The sequence below is a fragment of the Equus quagga genome, chromosome 10 (assembly GCF_021613505.1).
Source record: "Equus quagga isolate Etosha38 chromosome 10, UCLA_HA_Equagga_1.0, whole genome shotgun sequence".
NCBI lineage: Eukaryota > Metazoa > Chordata > Mammalia > Perissodactyla > Equidae > Equus > Equus quagga.
The window spans coordinates 28,091,314-28,109,998 of NC_060276.1; the positions used below are offsets into that span (position 1 = coordinate 28,091,314).

At 40.6% G+C, this 18,685-nt stretch overlaps 1 protein-coding gene across 1 annotated transcript; it reads right to left on the reverse strand.

The window, feature by feature from the left end:
• Positions 1-740: 740 nt before the first annotated feature.
• UBE2A (ubiquitin conjugating enzyme E2 A) lies at positions 741-9,764 on the reverse strand. Its single transcript, XM_046673848.1, has 6 exons — positions 9,538-9,764; positions 9,344-9,424; positions 8,925-8,950; positions 3,410-3,499; positions 2,314-2,402; positions 741-2,041 (listed from the first exon to the last, which is right to left on the reverse strand). The coding sequence occupies exons 1-6, from the start codon at positions 9,579-9,581 to the stop codon at positions 1,913-1,915; spliced, it is 459 nt and encodes a 152-aa protein (XP_046529804.1). The 5' UTR covers positions 9,582-9,764; the 3' UTR covers positions 741-1,912.
• Positions 9,765-18,685: the final 8,921 nt, after the last annotated feature.

Below are 18,685 nucleotides of genomic sequence, written 5' to 3' on the forward strand. Positions count from 1 at the left end.
AGGGAAAATATTAAGCACATTTAAAGGTGTTGCTCCTAGGTGAAACAAACCAATTAATGTGGTGGTCAGTGTAGAATGAACTCCCCTGCACTGAGGCTCCTTCCAGTGGCATGTCTTAAAGGGTGAGTGGGTACGTACACCTTAAGGACTTAGTTTCATTTCATTTAGCCCCCAAACAAGTAAAGAGGTGCGAGTTTCCACAAAGTCACTGTCCTTGTCTCTTTAAAGTGAGAGAGGTTTCTCCTGAGAAGAAAGAGTTTTGTTTAAACAAGATAAGATTGAGGATACCTGTACTTTCAAACTTTACATGAGTCTAAAAATACCATTTTATAGTAGCTTGGTGCTCTTTGTTTTTAAGCTAGGGCTTTAAGAGATGGAATTTCAGGATCACCAAGTTAGATCTTAGGCTCTGAGGGTGCTGGTAAATATCCACGTTTGTCTATTCTCTCCCCTTACCACAATTTCATTCCCTTGACTGACCATAAATATGTGCTGAAGTAACTTTGTTTTACTGAATACTTTACATTCTGTTAAAATGTAAAAAAAAAAAAAATAACACTTATGACTGAAAAGAAAAAAATGTCCTCTCCAACAGTATCTACTCTTCTCTTTTCCCTCTTCCAGAATCTGTATTTTTGCTTTTACCATAATGTTTAAGGGAGGAATTGAATAGATGAGATTCTAGTAAGCTAATACTAAAAGTTCATACTGAGCTAAAATATAATTATACCTTGACTACAAACTTTTAAGGTTATTTTTATTTACAAGTTTTGAAAAATGTACATTTTTTACATGGGTTACTTGTGCAAAGTTAGATTTAGAAGAGTGATAAATGCACAAAAGTTGACAATGGAACATCAGACAAAACATTTACAAGCTTGTCCCACTCTGCTACTTAAAGGTACTGTTTATCTAACAGTATAGATAGCCAAAGAAAGATTGCAAACGTTGACTGTAAGGTTCTTATAATACTGAAAGTGAAGGAAAAACTAAAGCATGCAGCATTAACTCAGGATTTGAGTGGAAAAGAGTTTCCCACAGATAGGCTCCCTTCCGTGAGTTAATTAAAACTCTAAAAACCAATGGGGGATTGTAAGTTTATCTAGGGTAGCACTGCTCCTTTAAAAAGATTAAAGGATCTCCAACCTTCCCTAGCTTAAAAACTAATGATTGTTTCCATTCCTCTGCTCCCACACCTCTTTAAAAAGTAAAAACCCAGAAGCCTTAGGTATTCTGAAACTTAGCGTGGGTGTGCCCAGTGACTCTTGCAAGGAGAGGATGTGTTGGTTACTACAATTGCTGCACTCCTTTGGCCGAATCCTTTAACAGTCTCCTTCCTACCAGTAACAACCGTCTTGTAATTCATATTGGTTAGATCTTAGTATCATAGCATTTTTAGCTCCATTGCTCTTCCAAAATAGATGTTTATATGGATTTGTTTCCCTGTTTTCTATAGGCCATATTCCAAACATTCACTGCTCACTCCAACACAAGTGAAGAACCAGCCAGGATGAAACACTTCAGCAGTCATTTTGTTAAAAATAACATCCTGGTCATCAAGCTACGCATAAGCACCACTTGTCTAACAATTCATTTTAAAAGCTCAGTGTGAAGTACAGTAACACAATACTGCCCTAAAACTGGAGGTGAGAGACAACAGAAAAGGAATTAAGCATTAGGAATTTTTGCACGTAACCCAGGTACAGTACATTTGATCTCATAGAGGGTGTGTTCTGATGTTCAAGGAGAGGGGAGAAGGGGTAGGGAAAGCTTGGGAAGGGAAGATGGAAACAGCACAATAGCTATTTTGCTTTTAATAAAGTAAATGTAATGACACTGAGGAATAGGAAGGTGACAAACACATCAATATCTATTTTTCTTGTGACCAGCCTCTTCTTTTGCTGCACCCGGGTCAACAATCACGCCAGCTCTGTTCTACTATCGCAGAAACACGTTTCTCATATTCCCGCTTGTTCTCCTGGTACAGCTGAGCAGCCTGGCTGTTTGCTGGACTATTGGGATTGGGTTCATCCAATAGAGACTATAGAGACAATTTGTAAAAGGTCAGTTTCTCAATGCAATATATATATATATTCAAAACACTCAATTGAATTGTCCTAAGAAACAGCTAAATTTGCTCTTGGCATACTAACTTAGAGTTACATTAATCTGCTAGGGGTTAGGCAAATACATATGTTTTCTGGGGGTTTGGGTCGTAATGACTGGCCTTTTACCTTAAGTTATGACTTTCAAAAACAATTGCTAATATAAACATATCAAAGGCCACAGTTAGTCACATTAAGGAATATTCACCTGTATGGATGTTAAAATGGAAGACACATCATAGGTTGGACTCCAACGGTTCTGAAGTATGTCCAGACATATACTACCATCTGCATAGACTAAGAGCAAAGAAGAAGGCATGTTAAACATAACAAAACCATTAAGATGTTAACATCGTAGTCAAGACAAATATAGTCCAGAATACTTTGGCTTTGAGGTTTGAAAAGATTCCTAAGCTGCTTCTCAGTTCCCTTCCTAAAACGAAGAGTCATAATCATTACTAGTGACAGAATCAGGATGATCAGAGAATGTCAAATGTAATCGGTATAAAACTGGAAGATACTTAGTGCTCATTCTTCTGAAAAGACTGATGTATTATCCAGGAAATCATACACGTTTCCTAACAGAGTCCCTACCCATCCAAAGACTTGTGGGAAATTCATTCCACCAAATCTGTGAACTATATCTCCTATCTGAAGTAACAAAAGATAGCTCAGAGTTCACAAGGTTTCATTTTGGCATGAAGCTAAAAATACCCGAGACCCTGGAAAATACTTTATTAACCTGAATAAAAGGCAAGCTGTCCTAGGCTTACTACTAGGAAAAAAAAGCAAAATGTAAGTTAGAATCACCTGTGGCGCTTTTCCAATACACTATACACTTGGCCCTCAACCACAGAATCTGACATTCAGTAGGTCTGGAGTGGGGCCAGGACATCTATATTTTTTAAATGTTCCATAGTAATTCTGATCTGCATCCAAAGTTGAAAATGACTGTTCTAAACGCTAGTGAAAATAATTACAACACAAGACTACCCCAATCTGGCCTAACATTAAAAGGAAAGAAACCTAAAGAGCATCCTTATTTTTGTTTAATAAGTAAATGGGAAAAATCATGAAAAGCAGGAGGCTCTCAGACTCCCAGCAAAGGGGGACCTTCACTGCTTCAGTTCTAGGACTAAAGATCGAGACAGCAATGGACTACCAGGAACAAGTTCAGTTTCCAGGAAACAGCAAGATGCCTAAGCAAATACTCAGGTACTGCAGACAGATAAATGGGAAACGTGGAATACCTCCATAATAAAAAGTATAATCGTTTAAAATACCACGTTCAAAGTGATACTTGCCATTTGGATGAAACATCTTGGAGACAAATCTAACCGTAGGTGGTTTATTTGGATATTCTTCAGTGAATTCTATTGTCAGCTTAAATGTTCCTGTAGTTAGAAAAGAAAGGTTTAAGAAAATATAGTTATCACTTTGTTCAGCAGCACTTTGTTTTTAATGCTACATGACTTTTTTCAAGTATTAAAAGACAGAATGTAAAGATAGAGGGTAGAGAGGAAAGCGAGACCGGGTAAGAGACAGAGCTCCAGGAGCTGCTCTAAAAATGGACAGAACTGTAAGAACCAGCACCTGAGGGGATTTGTTTTTTGTTTTGCCATTATTCTCCCTCAAACTTAAACACAGCCACCTGAAACTCAAAATTACTGCCTGCAGGATAACTTTAGCCACTGTACATTGTGAAGACATTCCTAAAATCACAAAAAACTAGAGCCAAAATTTGGCCTTCTCTTTTAGAAGACTGAAAGACCTTAAAGGCCTATTTTAATCAGCTGCCATCTTAAACTCTCCAGTGATCTTTAAATGGACTAGAAAAATGAGAGTACAAAGGTTCAAAAGCCAATGCTAGAAATACAAATCAATAATCAAATTCTTTTTAAAATAGAAGGGAATAAGTATAAAAGTGTTCAATGGTTCCTTTTCATGTAAAACTCACTCCATAACGAAAACAACTGAATGTAAGCCAGAAAAAACTTCATAGTCCCTCTCAAAAACCCTTAAGTATGACTCACAAGCTAATTCACTATAAAATCAACTCAATTATTCACACTAATGGAGGGAATTAATGGCAGAAATAATTTAAAAATCACATTAGATTGCATTCATGTCTCCAGCAAATTTATCTTTTTAATGATGTTTGTTTAGGCTACTATTGAAATGGATTTATTTTACTTGAATACGTGTCAACTAAGGTATTGGGAGGCCCTAAAGCATACTAGGTTATAGACTTATCTACAAGGAATGGACACACTGGATCTCACTCAACAACTGTAGGATGTGATTTGGGGAGATTATTTCCTTCAAATGTTATTTTTAATTGGGTTTAATAAATTCAAGAAAACAATTGGGCGACTGTCTTTTCCTGACTGAAATCTCTTCAAGTAAACTTATGGGATCAGTTACTAACTGGTATAAGGGGATGCATGTTCCACTGTATTACTCTGGTCCATTTAAATTACTTATTCTAATAGTCCACGCTTCAGACAGAGTATCATTTGCTACTGATTCCTTCAGAGTTAGCAATTTATTTCCTCCTTGCTTCCTTTAATAGGTTTATCACCACTTAAGAAAAACAGAGAAGATTACAATCGTTGTACAGCTAGATCTATTATATATAACACCACCAAAAAGTCTGTTTCCCACCAGCGCGCTCACAAGAACAATTCACTAACAAAGTTGCCCTTGGTGTGAACATGTGGCACAAAGTTTCAGAAAGAATTAAAATGCAACATATAGAGAAATATTCCCAAACTAGTGTTACTCCCTGAACTCTTTGAAAGCCACATCTGAACCAGGTATTTTATAACTAAGGACAAACAGTAAAATATTTGGAATGGACAAACATGCTATAGTCCGTCAGAACAAACTTCACCTTTACCACCACCTGGTCATAAACCCTCCTCTTTTTGAGGGAGAAAGCATAGTTCTTCCTTTTCAGTACTACTGATATTCTAATACGCAAGAGAAAGTGGGAATGAGTGTTAGTTCAAAACTCTGAGCTTCCTCATGTATCTCAAGTGTAAACACTTGGCTCAATGTTGAAATCTGATATCATCAAGGAATTGCTCCCAAATTGGGCAGATGTAAGAGTACACAGAGAGCCTAGGTACTTTAAATGAAAACCGTCATTAAATATGATCCCTAAAGGTGGTGAAGCCACACATGAGCCAGGCCTAAGGGGGAGCAGGGCAGCGGAGTGGCAATGGGCACGGGCTCTGCAGTCAGACCGAGCTGGGCTCACATCCTTGCTTTGCTCTTTACTAGTTGTGAAACCTCAGGGAAGCTGCTCAACTTGAGTAAACCTCAAGTTCCTCGTCTGTAAAATGGGGTTGACAATAGGACCCACCACATAACACTGTTGTGAGGTTGTGACACAAAGTAAGTGCTCCACAAATATTCTAGCTAAAATAATCCTAAAATTTCACATCTCTAGACCCAGCTGATGGAGGCAAAACCCAAAAAGCCAAACTTCCCTATCAGTAAGAAACACGCAGTTAATGAACTCATATGTTCAATAGTATTTTCTTTCTCATCTACATCCAACAGTCACAGTTGAATGCAAGTTGGGTACATGTGCTGGTGGCTCACAAAGCCCTCCATGTGAGCTTTCCGCCTAATACCTGCCCAGAAGTTCAACAAGGTGGTTACCTGGCCACCAAGGAAGTTAATCGGGTCTGTTAAAACAGCTCATTTAATGTCTTGAGAAGTGAAACAACCTGCTTATGTCTACCTGAATGTAACTTAGGACCTACCCAAATCTTATTCAAAGTACACATCTAAAAGGGGGTATTTCATACTTTTAGCTACATTCAACAAGCAGAACCTCTTCAGTACAACCCTCAATGCACCTTCTGAGATCCCAAACAAATGTTACGGAAATTTAAAATCCTATCATTAATATTACACAATTGAGACTAGAGTTTATCCTCTGAAAATTTAGAAGAGTAGGCTTTAAAATTACTGAAAACTTAAGCCTCACCAGTGTTGTACACAATCTGTACTGATTTTTTTCATCTTCCTGAGGAGGCCACAACATTGTAAGGAAAGTATCAATTAATCCATCTATACATAGGAACCAGGAAAATTAAATAAAAGTGTTCACTGGCTGGTGTATGGCAATAGGTAGTGATATGGTTAAAGTAGACAGTGTATTTTCCACCTAAAGATATTCACAAATTCAAATTTTTGAATATTGTGTTGGCAAAGAAAACACCTGCAGGTTTTTTTTGCCATTTGGCCACGAGTTTGTGACCCCTGAGGAGAAAGCAAAGATCACGTACTTAAAAATTGTTTGGATGACTGAAAATTCGGATTTTAAGATAAAACCAAAATACTCTTTGTCATAGGATTTATTTACCTTAAAACACCCTTAGTAGATTTTAAGTGTTTCAAAGACACCAAATTCTTAAGAAGGCACCTATTATGAAAAGCAAATACTAGTATCTTACTGTGTCTATTAACAATTTTTAGATGATGTGATGGAGAATAGTTTATTCCATAGCCTTTGTATTCAGCATCCATACCAACCCCCCAATGTTCTGTTTATAGTGTAAGCTCTCAGGAACATACTCGTCTTACTTCAAGTGTGTGAAGTTAAAATACCTTTAAGACTTCCTTTTCTTAAGATTTCATCTCTTTAGCTAGGGCCTGGCTGTTCCAGAAGCTTTCATGACAAAAGGTTTACAAGGAAGCAGAAAAAGTAGTTTTGGGGCTGTCAATATATACGATAGATTGGAAATAGCAAAATCAACTATGCTACTTATCCCTAATCAGTCTTTTCCAGTAAATTCCCTAACTGTAAATAAGAGGTATTTTTGAATGGTCAAAGATATTATTTTGTAGCCACGGTCAGTGTTCTAGACACCTGAAGAAGCATCTATGGATAGCACACTGCTCAACCAAATGAATCAGAAAAGGGTACTCTCATTTAGCCCGAGTAATTCCTTTCAGTAATGCCAGGATGGAGATACACATCATCAAAAATAGAGCCAGTAATGTCAAGGGGGAAGGTCCAGGTAGATAATGGATTCCATAAGTACCTTTTCAATTCATACCACTTAAAACAACAGAAGCACCCTTGAAATATTTAAGTAGCCAACCTCCAGCAAAGTGATGTACTGTGAATAAAGCTGTGCCCCGGGTGAGGCAGTCTGAATAAAACCAGGAGGAAACAAAGAAGCCAACGAAAACAAAGTCTGTGAAAGCTAAAGCAAATACACAGTTAATCTGCACACAAAGCTCAGGGAGGAAGAACTAGCAGCAATCTAGGGGGGGAGAATTAAGTCTAGCTAGCTCCTGCTATGGATCAGTTCATATGCTTAACTGCACCAAAGTGGTATGTCTTTAGAATCACTCTCTCCTGCTGTCATGCCTTTTTATGGCAGCAATGAAGAGCACTGATCTTTACTCACGGAGTGAAGGTAGAGAGGAAGCTAAAAGTATTGAGGTGACTGTCTGTAGTGTCCTAGGAAAATCTGAGTATTGGAGACAAATTGTATAATTGGTTGATATTGACCTATCTCACTACATCTTGTGGGCTGGTAGCATCAAAAAGCAATCTGACTCCACCACCTAAGGGTGTACTGGTAGTTTGCAGAAATGTTTTTGTTCCCACCTTCAAACTGAGTTATGTGCGTGTGCGTGTATCAAATATTATGTGACCAAAGGAATATGTCATTGATTAAAAAAAAACAACAGAAAGATCCTCTCCTTTTAAAAAAGTCTTAAATATTAAAGATGTCAATCAGTAGTTCAAATACTTTTAATCATCTTTTAAATGTATTAAACTTTCAAAAACAACTACACACACACACAATTGAATGCACATAAACTCCATCAGTGTCCATTTCCTGGTTGTGATATTGTAGTATAGTCATTCAAGAAGTTACCAATGGAGAGGGGGAGTGGGGGGAAGGGTATGCAGGGTCTCTATTATTATTATTATTTATTACAATTGCACGTGACACTATAATTACCTCAAAATAGAAAGTTTAAAAAAATCCTTAAAAAGCAATTAACGTGTGTGTTTTTAAAAGTCTAACCTAAATCCATTGAAAAATCACACAGCCATAGATACATGTAGTACCTTCAAGTAGGTTGGACACTGGCCAAGAGAATACATACATTAAAGCTACCCTCAATTCTGAAGCTGTTTTGAGATTACTGACCATGAAGTCTTGATAAAAGCACACACTGAAAACTCATTTAAAAAGAAGAAACAATATTATACTCAAACTGGCCAGTAAAGGTGCCATTAAAGACCATCTTAGAGCAGTGAGGCTGACAGGCATTCGATGCCAAATTGTAGAAACCAGATAGTGTGAGCAAGGGATTCTGGCATCCATTCAACATCCAACAAACACACATTAAGCACCTGCTGAACACAGTTTCCACCCTTGTGGTAGAATTCTGAACCAGATGGTCTCCGGGATCTCTGAGTCTATCAGCAAGTGGTTGGGTGGATATTAACTCAGTATCTTGATGAGGGGGCTGAATTTAGCAGGATCACAGCCCAAACCTCAAAATCCGTTAACATCAGTGCTATGATGTGCCTTTTAAAACGTGATTGCCTTACCCAGATTTTTTTTTTAAAAAAGAAGCAAGCAAGAAAAAAGATGCAGTTGTAGGCAAGCGGACAATCGCCAGAACAACCTGCCACATATTGGATTCCACTCAAGCCTTTAGTAGGCAGAGGCTAGGGAGAAGCTGGTTCCTAAGTAGGAGGCACTTCCAGGAGGACTGAGAACCCTTTCCCCAGCTGATCAGGCTCCTGAAAGGTGGGTAAAGAAATTCTCTTACCATCCTCAAACGGGGTCCCTTCAGGCCTGCAACACAGAGAAAAAAAGAGTCAATTCCTGCTTAAGGGGCTTCCATCTCCCTGGTTCATCTTAGGAGATGGCTATTCCAAGCTCAGCCAACTCCACCCTCTCCTGGGTCGCAAAGCCACGACAAATAGATGTTTCGGGCTCAGGCACACAGTACAGGCCGCCGCGCCTAAACGCCACCACTCCCCGCCCCGCCCCCCTAAGAACCCCAAACGGTTCCCCTGGCAGCGGGAACTGAGCTAATCGAGGCACAGGCTCCGGGGAGGCGCCTAGGCCCTGCCAGACTCAAACACCTCCCCTCGGCCCTCCGCCTTCGCCAGGGGCCCGTCCCGGAGGGCACACGGAGCCAGCCCGCCGCCCCATCCCTCGGCCCCACCCGGAACGCAGACTCACCCGAAAATGACCGCGTTCCAAACCATTATGTTGTTCTCGGACGGGGCCCCGCTGACTCCGGCCGGAGGATCCTCCTGCAACCTTCGGAGACACAGACAGGGGACCCGCCATCCAGCACTCGCGGCCGCGCCCCCCCGCCCGCCCCGCCCGCCCCGGCCGGCAGCCCCGGCCTCGGCGCCGGCCCTGTCAGTTACCTCTTGAAGTCCCGCATAAGGCGCCGCCGAGCCGGGGTGGACATAGCTCTAGCGGGGTCAGGAGTGGGGCATACACCGAGGTCTCGGCTCCCCGCGGTGGCTGAGGAGGCCGAGGAGGCTGAAGAAGCCGAAGAAGCCGACGAGGAAGCTCCCAGAGGAACGGCACTGCCTCTCCGAAGTCGAGGGTCGGTCTGGCGCCGGCTAAGCACCACCGCGGAGTAGACCGGGGCTGAACCGGGGGGGGGGGGGGGGGGGGGGGGGGGAGCGGGACCGGCCGGAGGGGGGGGGGGGGGGGGGGGGGGAGGAAAGTTGCTGAGGTCATTAAACCCCAGCGGGAGGCGGCGAGCGCCGGGCGGTCCTGGGGTGAGAGGCAAGCGGCGGGGCGAACAAAAGCCTGTAATTCACTAGGATTTCGTGGTGGAAGGGGTCCATCTCCACCTGCCAAGTCGAAGACGAACCCTGGGAAGCTTTCTTCTGTTTTCTTTTTCTATTTTTTTTTTTTTTGAGACCAGATCACTTATTAAAGGGCGCACTGTGGATGGTGGGAGTAGGATGAAGTTCCAAACTAGAGGAGGAGGGAGTGGGCGGAGGCAAAACCGATTATCAAAAAGCGGGAACTCTAGGATGCACACCTCCTGCGGACACAGGAGACTGGGGAGGAGTGTGTGTGACTGGGTAAAATCACTGAAGATCGGAAGAACAAATCGGCCTCGACTACGAAAGTGGGCTGTGAATCCCTTTTCTAGAGCATGAAGATGCGGGATTCGGGTCCCAACATTTAGGCCAATTGATCACCCCAAAGCAGAATACAATGGTGTTGTGTGTCCTGGGGGAAGGGGATGAGAGCTTAAGGCGGACAGAATGAGGTTTTAGCTCTGGGCACTCACAATTTGGCTCTGGAACCACATTTCCCCTTGGCAGTTCAACAAGCCAAGCAGCTACTATATGTTCAGAAGAATCCAAGGTATGAGAATATCCGACTGCAGAGAACTGAAGGGGCGGTGAGTCTGAAGGAAAAGCAACAGTAAGATGCGCGTGAAAAAGCTGCGGGCTGCGGGGAAGAGTCTCAGTTAGTACGTGGACCTGCAAAAGCAATAACAGTTTTGAAGAATAATTTTTAAAGCTCAACCCAAAACAACCTAGAAGGGAGGCAACATACTCATTTAAGAATTTTTGAAAATATGAGAAAAGTAGGTCTGAGTTAAGTCCTGGAGAGTTTTGAATGCCAAGCTAATGGATTCCTTGGAAGGTGGTTGAGCAGAGAAGCAACATGATTAGAGCTGTGCTAATCGGAGATGGGCTCCAGGAGAGCAGCCAGGAGACTCTTGAAGTATTCTAGGCGAGAGATCCTGAACCAGGCAGTGATGATAAAAATGGAGAGGAGGGGATGAATGGGGAGGACTTGGCAACAGTTGAATGGGGAGGGGGGGCAAGAGAGAGGAAGGAATCAACCATAATTGGGGTTTGAAGATAACTGGGGGCTTGAAGTGCCATTAAGAGAATTAGGGAATAGAGGGGGAGGGACAATTTTGGCAGATGAAATTTGGGGACTTACTGAGTTCATGGGACTGGTGAGACACCCGTGTGAAGATGTCCAGAAGATATCAGACGTGCAGAGATTTGTTTCTAACATGGGAGCAGGAGGCATTTGACAATGGTAGTAATTCTAGCTGCTGCTTAACAACAGGTACCTCCATGGGCAAGGATTTATATCTCCTATTAACTCCAACATATCAGTTAAGGCAAGTCTCCCTAATAGTATCACATTATGGCCATGGTGGAAAGGGCATACAAAAATATGTGAAAACCTCCTTTTCCTCTCATCTAGGAACTTGCAGTCACTAGTACACACATATGAAATCAATAAAAGCAAGATCTACCAAAGCAAGTGCATTAGTTTTCTTTTGCTGCTTCACAAATTACCGCAAGTTGTTGGCCAAGTTTAGCTCCTTGTGGTTGTAGGACTCAGGCCCCCATTTCCTCACTGGCTGTCCACAAGGGATCATTCTCAGATCCTAAATGTCACCCACATTACTTGGCACATGGCCTACTCCATCTTCAAAGCCAGCAGCAGAAAATTTCTCTCCCATCAAATCCCTTTTATGCTTTGAATCTCTTTCTTTAGCAAGAGCCACGTTCACTTTAAGGGCTTATCTGATTAGGTCAGGCCCATCCCAGTTCTCTCCTTATCTTAAAATCATCTGATTTGGGACCTTAATTACATCTGCAAAATTCCTCCACAGTAGAACCTAGGTTAGTGTTTGATTGAATAACATGAAAAAGGTGTGTGTACATCAGACCAGGAATCTTGAGGAAGGGGTAGCATCTTAGAATTCTGCCTACCAGAGCAGCAGCAAGATACATAGCAGAAGCCTGTGAAGCCGCAAATACTGAGGGACTGCATGGCAGGGGAATCATCAGTCTGGTGGGTTCAGAACAAGCTTCCTGGAATGGGCCTATTTCAGCTTTGTTTCAAAAAGGATGAAAGCAGGGCTTGGGAGAGAAGAACTCAAGGAGTTTCTGTGAGGGCAACAGCACAAACAAGGACATGGAGCTAAAGCATGTTCTGGGCACAGTAAGCAGATTAGTGTGGCTAATGGGAAATGATGAGACCTCTGCTTAGAAAAGGGAAGGTGACAGAAGATGCCCTCAAGTGCAAGGATGAGGAATGTAGGCTTGATAGGCAACTTTTATAGGTGATTAAGCCTGAGAAATGTACTGAAAACATCCTACTGAGGAGCAGCATATACTGTACTGGAGAGTAGGAAAGAGACTGGGAAGCTCCTGCCACTGGATGTAAATATTTGAAATTGATTGAAGGCTGGAAATGTATGTGAGTTTATTGTAGGCTTGTCTGCTTTCTGAATCTACTTTGCTCTCCCTTCCTTGGACTACCTAATCAAGAAAACTCAGGAGCATGAACCCGGCAGTCTGGAAGCCCCACGACACCAGGCTATGAGGAGAGCATTCCCTGACTACACAATGGAATTGCACTGCAGGAACGCTGGGCCCCCTCATTCCTCATCACAAGCAGGGTTGTCATAGCAAGATGCAACACAGAAGATTGTTCTCCAGCACAGATGATTATCAGGCTAGAACACACTAACTATAGCAGAGTTGGCCAAGCATTCCTTCCACCCCCTTTTCACCTTGACATCTTGAAGAAATACCCTCTTCATAGCCAAGCATCCCGCCTCCCACCACCAAGAGCAGGGGTCAAGAAACTAGAAGTCTTTTTCAATTTAAAGAAAAGTGTGCTAGCGATGCAGCTGCAGGGAAGATAAAAAATTCCAAATTGTCCACAGGCAAGGATTTGAGAATTTTCCTAAAAGGGAGGACTGTGAAATATGGGAATATATGACTAGAAAAATTGTGGGATTTCATTCATGAAGATTTCAAAATTCAGAAGAGATTGTGATTTTCTTGAACTGTTTTTGGGTTAGAGGGAGAGACTAAATAAACGATCATTTCCTACCTTATCAGCCTGTGAGGCTGTATTTCTGTTGGAGGCAAAGGAATTTTATTTTCCTATATAGTTTCCACTTCTACTGATAAAATTTAGTACAAACATCAACTAAGAAACAGCAGAAAACAAAATCAAAAGTTTTTTCTTGACTCCAATAATCTCAGAAGACAAGTCAAGAGAATCACTTATGGAAAACAATAGTTGTCACAGTGCGTGCTTTTGGCAATAAAAGCAGTAGTATGCTGTCCATCTATAGCCCCTAGGACAGAAGGAGAGAATGGGGGGGGGGGGTGGAGATGAAAAAGTAGAAGGAGGAGGAGGAGAGAGGAGGGAAAAATAGTGAAGGGCAGAGAAATGGGGAAATGAGGGCCACAAACATAGGATTTCACTACTGGCTGAATTGCTGACGCAAGGGAAACCAAGACATGGCATGGTAGGCTAAATAGTGCTCTCGAGTCTTCTCTCCACCACCAAAATCTCCATGTCCTAATCTCTGGAACCTGTGAATATGTTTCCTTATATGGCAGAAGGGACTTTGCAGATGTGGTTAAATTAAGAATCTTGAAATGGGAAGAGTATCCAGGATTAAATGGGTAGGCCTGATGTAATCATAGTCCTTTATAAGAGGGAAGGAGGAGCCCAAGTTCAAAGAGAAGACCAAGAAATGATGGAAACAGAGACTGGAGTGATACACCACCAGCCAAGGAGCCAAGGGATGCTGGCAGTCTCTAGAAGCTAGAAGAGGCAAGGAATGGATTTGCCCCTGGAGCCTCTAGGAGCGACCAGCCCTAGACATCTTGACTTTAGACCAGTGAGATTGATTTTGGATTTCTGATCTCCAGAACTGTAAGATAATAAATTTGTGTTTTCTTAAGCCACTAAACTTGTGGTAATTTGTTACAGCAGCAATAGGAAGCTAATAGACATGGCAACAGTGTTACACATGGGAATTCAATCAAACCATCCACATCTTCCAGCAAACTACAACCAAATCCAACCTGACATCTTTTTTTCCTGTGGCCTGCAAGCTAAGAATGGTTTTCTATATTTTTAAGTGGCTCAAAAACTCAAAAGAAGAATAATATCTAGTAATATTTCGTGATGCATGAAGACAATATGAAATTCAAATTTCAATGTCTATAAATAAAGTTTCACTGGGACACAGCCACAGGCTTTCAGTTATGTATTGTCTGTGGCTGCTTTTGTGCTACAATGGTAGAGTTGAGTAGCCGTGACACAGACCACATGTGGCGCTCTCATCACTTCACACTGTTGGTCAGTGCGCTACAAATCGCAGTGGTTTATGACTTGACAGTGTTTTGAGTGCCACGTGTATCACCATATTGTGATATCTTGGTTTTTTTTTTTTATTACAAGTGCATAGCTGTTATGTTAAAACAAGAAAATAAAAGTGGATTTTGAATATCATGCTTTTAAGGCACAGTGGAGTGTAAATTACTTGGTTATCAAATTAGATGTCAAATCATCGTGTTTATTACAACATGACACTGTAGCATTGCTAAAAGGACACAATATACATCAACATTAACAAACTACATGCTAATCACAGTGTCCCAACTCGCAGGAAAGCAATGGATGGAAGAATTGGAAAGTTTAAAATGGAACATCTTATCAAAGTAGAACTCTTCACAAAAATAAAAATGAAAATGAGGCTGCAGCCAGAGTTTCTGAGCGGCTCATTTGTTAGCCAAGCAAGGAAAACCATTTACTGATGGTGAGTTAATTAAACCGTGTTTGATTGCAGAAGCCAAAGAAATATGTCCAGGAAAAATAAACTTTTTAAGGACGATTAGCCTTTCAGTGAGAATAGTGGCTCAAAGAGTTGAGAACATTGGAAGCAACATCAATAGTCATTTAAAAAACAGGGCAAATGATTTCAAGGTTTTCCTTGGCTCTTGATGAGTTGACAGATGTTACAAATATTTCTGTGTTGTTGTGGTTTACTCAAAGAGTTAATACTGAGCTTAAAGTGATGGAAGAATTGGCCTATATGGATGGCTGTGTGAAACAACTGCAGATGAGAATATTTTCAAAGAAGTCGAGAAAATACTAACTCAATACAAGCTGAAGTAGAATCTGCCAAGAGGCATTACAAACATGTGTGAAGCAGAAACAGGCTAGTTGGACAAATGTTCAAAGCTTGTGAAAATGTAAGTTGTTTAAATCCTATGGTTATTCACCGTGTTATTAAACAGCAGGTACTTTGCAGGAAAATATTTGAATCTATCTTGTGTCTTTCAACAATTAGTGTTAACAGTGAACTTCATTCACTCTCACAGACTAAAACCATTGTCAGTTTCATGAATTTTTGTCAGAAATAGAAGCTGAATATTCTAACTTGCTCTACTGACAGCACTTGAATAGCTTAGCAGTGGTAAAGTTTATTGAGGTTTTTTCCTTTGAGCTCAGGGCTGAGACGGAAAAATTTCTAAACTAGAAGAACCACCCTCAGCCACTATTATTGAACAGTGAATGGTTTTTGAAATTAGCTTTTGCTATAGACTTGATAATGTTGCTTAATGAAGTTAACCCAAAATTACAAGGCAAAACACTGCTTACGTGGGAAACTTATACTGCAGTGAAGTCATTTTGATAACAACTAACATTGTTTGAATCACAAGTAATGTCAAGTTACTTTAATTGCTTGGGTGCTGTCAAAAGTTAAGACAAAAATCAAGATTTGCATTGCCACACAAATTTGCAGTGGATATGCTGAGTTCAAATTACAGCTCCAGTGGCATTTTTTAAATTTTACTTTTCATTTTTCTCCCCAAAGCCCCCCAGTACATAGTTGTGTATTTTTAGTTGTGGGTCCTTCTAGTTGTGGCATGTGGGACGCCGCCCCAGCATGGCTTGATGAGCGGTGCCATGTCCACACCCAGGATTCCAACTGGAGAAACCCTGGGCCACCGAAGTGGAGCGCACAAACTTAACCACTTGGCCACGGGGCCAGCCCCTCCAATGGCATCTTTTGAACCTCAGTGCAAAGTGCAAAGGAAATTTCTATATTCAAAATCAATTTAACTGTGCAATCGAGGAGCTTCCACCTAGACTTCATTTGGAAGTGATTATTCAGCAATGTAATGGCATGCTAAAAGGCAAATATCAAGAGAAGAATCTAATTGAATTCTATAAATGCCTTCTAAGAGATGAATATGCTCAATTAAAATTGGATGCTTGTGGATTGATATCAGTATTTGGCAGCACTTATCTGTGTTAAAAAATTTTCAAAGATGAAATACATAAAATCTCATTACAGATAAGCATTTACAGATGAATATTTGCAACTGAGTTTTTATTAAGAGCTTTATTAACAGTCACTTGCAGTTTGTTGATTCTTTTGAAAAAAATCAAGTTGTAAACTTTTATTGCAAATTAAAAATGAGCCTCTTAAAAATCTGAACTTGAACAGATATGAAACAATTTAAAAACCTTTAAAGGTGTATTAAGATTGCAACTGATTTTGATGATAGGGAACACTCACTCTGAACCCTAATTAAGTGAAATATTATCCCTCTCTATAAAAGAATGCCATTCTTCTCATGAGTAGACCTGTATTACAAAAAATTATATTCAATTATTAATTATATTTTGAATTTCATTAAGAAAACATTTGTGGAAATTTGTTTTCTCTCTTGTTATATGAGTACCTACATAATGTTCTTGATTTTTCCTCTTGGCCCTCAAAGCCTAAAATATTTACTCTCTAGCCCTTTACACAAAAAGTTTACCCAACTCTGCACTAGACTAAACCACATGAGGGGAGTGAGACTATTTATAATTGATCACTATACAACCAATATATAGCACAGTGCTTGACACACAGTAGAGGATCAATACATACTGAATAACATAGGAACTTAGGGATGACATTGGACTAAGACCTAAGGAGCAGGGGCTGGCCCAGTGGCATAGTGGTTAAGTTTGTGTGCTCTGCTTTGGTGGCCGGGGGTTCACTGGTTAAGATCCTGGGTGCAGACCTACACACCACTCATTAAGCCATGCTGTGGCGGCATCCCACATAGAAGAACTAGAAGGACCTACAACTATGATATACAACTATGTACTGGGGTTTTGGAGAGGGGAAAAAAAAAGACAAGATTGGCAACAGATGTTAGTTTAGGGCCAATCTTCCTCACCAAAAAAAAAAAAAAAAAAACCCAAAAAACAAAAAAACCAAAGACCTAAGGAGCAAACACTGTGATTCTTTAAGACTTGAATTGATATTTCTTTTACACTTTATTTAACTCATGTTCATTCAAGGGCTAGCATATTGCTTTGAATTCTCATTGGTTTACATCTTGTGTCTCTTGAACACTATACTCCTTCCAGCCAACCTGTCAATTTTCTAGTCACAAGCTCCTGCTATCTTCAGTAATTTCTCTGTTAAAAATCTACTATCCTGGTGTCATCATTTGGATTATTGAAGTTATCCAATGTAAACTGTCTCAGTGTTTTTATTCTGGATTGCTCCAGGCTCCTGCTGTTCTCCACAAAGAGCATCTGGGAGAGTCGCTGGGTTGGGGAGGGAAGGGTGGAAGATGTTCCCTTATACCTGGGGCAAACAGGGTCATTAAGAGGCCTCGATCTGGAAATCATTTACATGATTAGAGTCTAGTATCCAGAATATATAACAAACTCTCACAATTCAACAGTAAAATGACAATCCAATTAAAAATGGGCAAAGGCTTTGAATAGACATTTTCTCCAAAGAAGATATATAAATGACCAACAAGCATGTGAAAAGGTGCTCAACATCATTAGCCGTCGGGGAAGGCAAATAAAAACCACAATGAGCTACCACTTCACACTCACCAGGATGGCTATAATAAAAAGACAGACAAAGATAATTACTGGTGAGGACGTGAAGAAATCAGAATCTCCCCTCCCATACTTTCCTGATGGGAATGTAAAATGGTAGAGCCACTTTGGAAAACACTCTTGGCAGTTCCTCAAAAGGTTAAACATAAAGTTCCCGCATAACCCAGCAATTCCACTCCTAAGTATACACCCAAGAGAACTAAAAACATATGTCCTCACAAAAGCTTGTACACCAATGTTCACAGTAGCATTAGTCATTATATCCAAAAAGTGGAAACAATCCAGTGCCCATAAACTGATGAATGTATAAACAAAATGTGGTATATTCATACAACAGAATATTATTCAGCCATAAAAAGGAATGAAGTTCCTTTTAACTGATTCATTACTAATTCTTACAGATTCACACTACAACATGGATGAACCTTGAAAATACTGTGCTAAATGAAAGAAGCCAGACACCACTGACCACATATTGTATGATTTCATTCATATGAAATGTCCAGAAGAGGCAAAACTGCAGAGATAGAAAGTAGATTAGTGACTGCCAAAAGCTGGAAACAAGGTGAGGAGTGACTGCTAACAACGTGGAATTTCTTTCTGGGATGATGAAAATGTTCTGGAATTAGATAGTGGTGATGGTTGCACAACTTTGTGAGTATACTAAAAAAACACTGAATTATAGACTTTAATTTTAATTTTAATTTTATTTTGGGTGAGGAGGAGTGGCCCTAAGCTAACATCCATTGCCAATCTTCCTCTTTTTGCTTGAGGAAGATTGCCACTGAGCTAACATCTGTGCCAATCTTCCTCTATTTTGTATGTGGGTCACCGCCACAG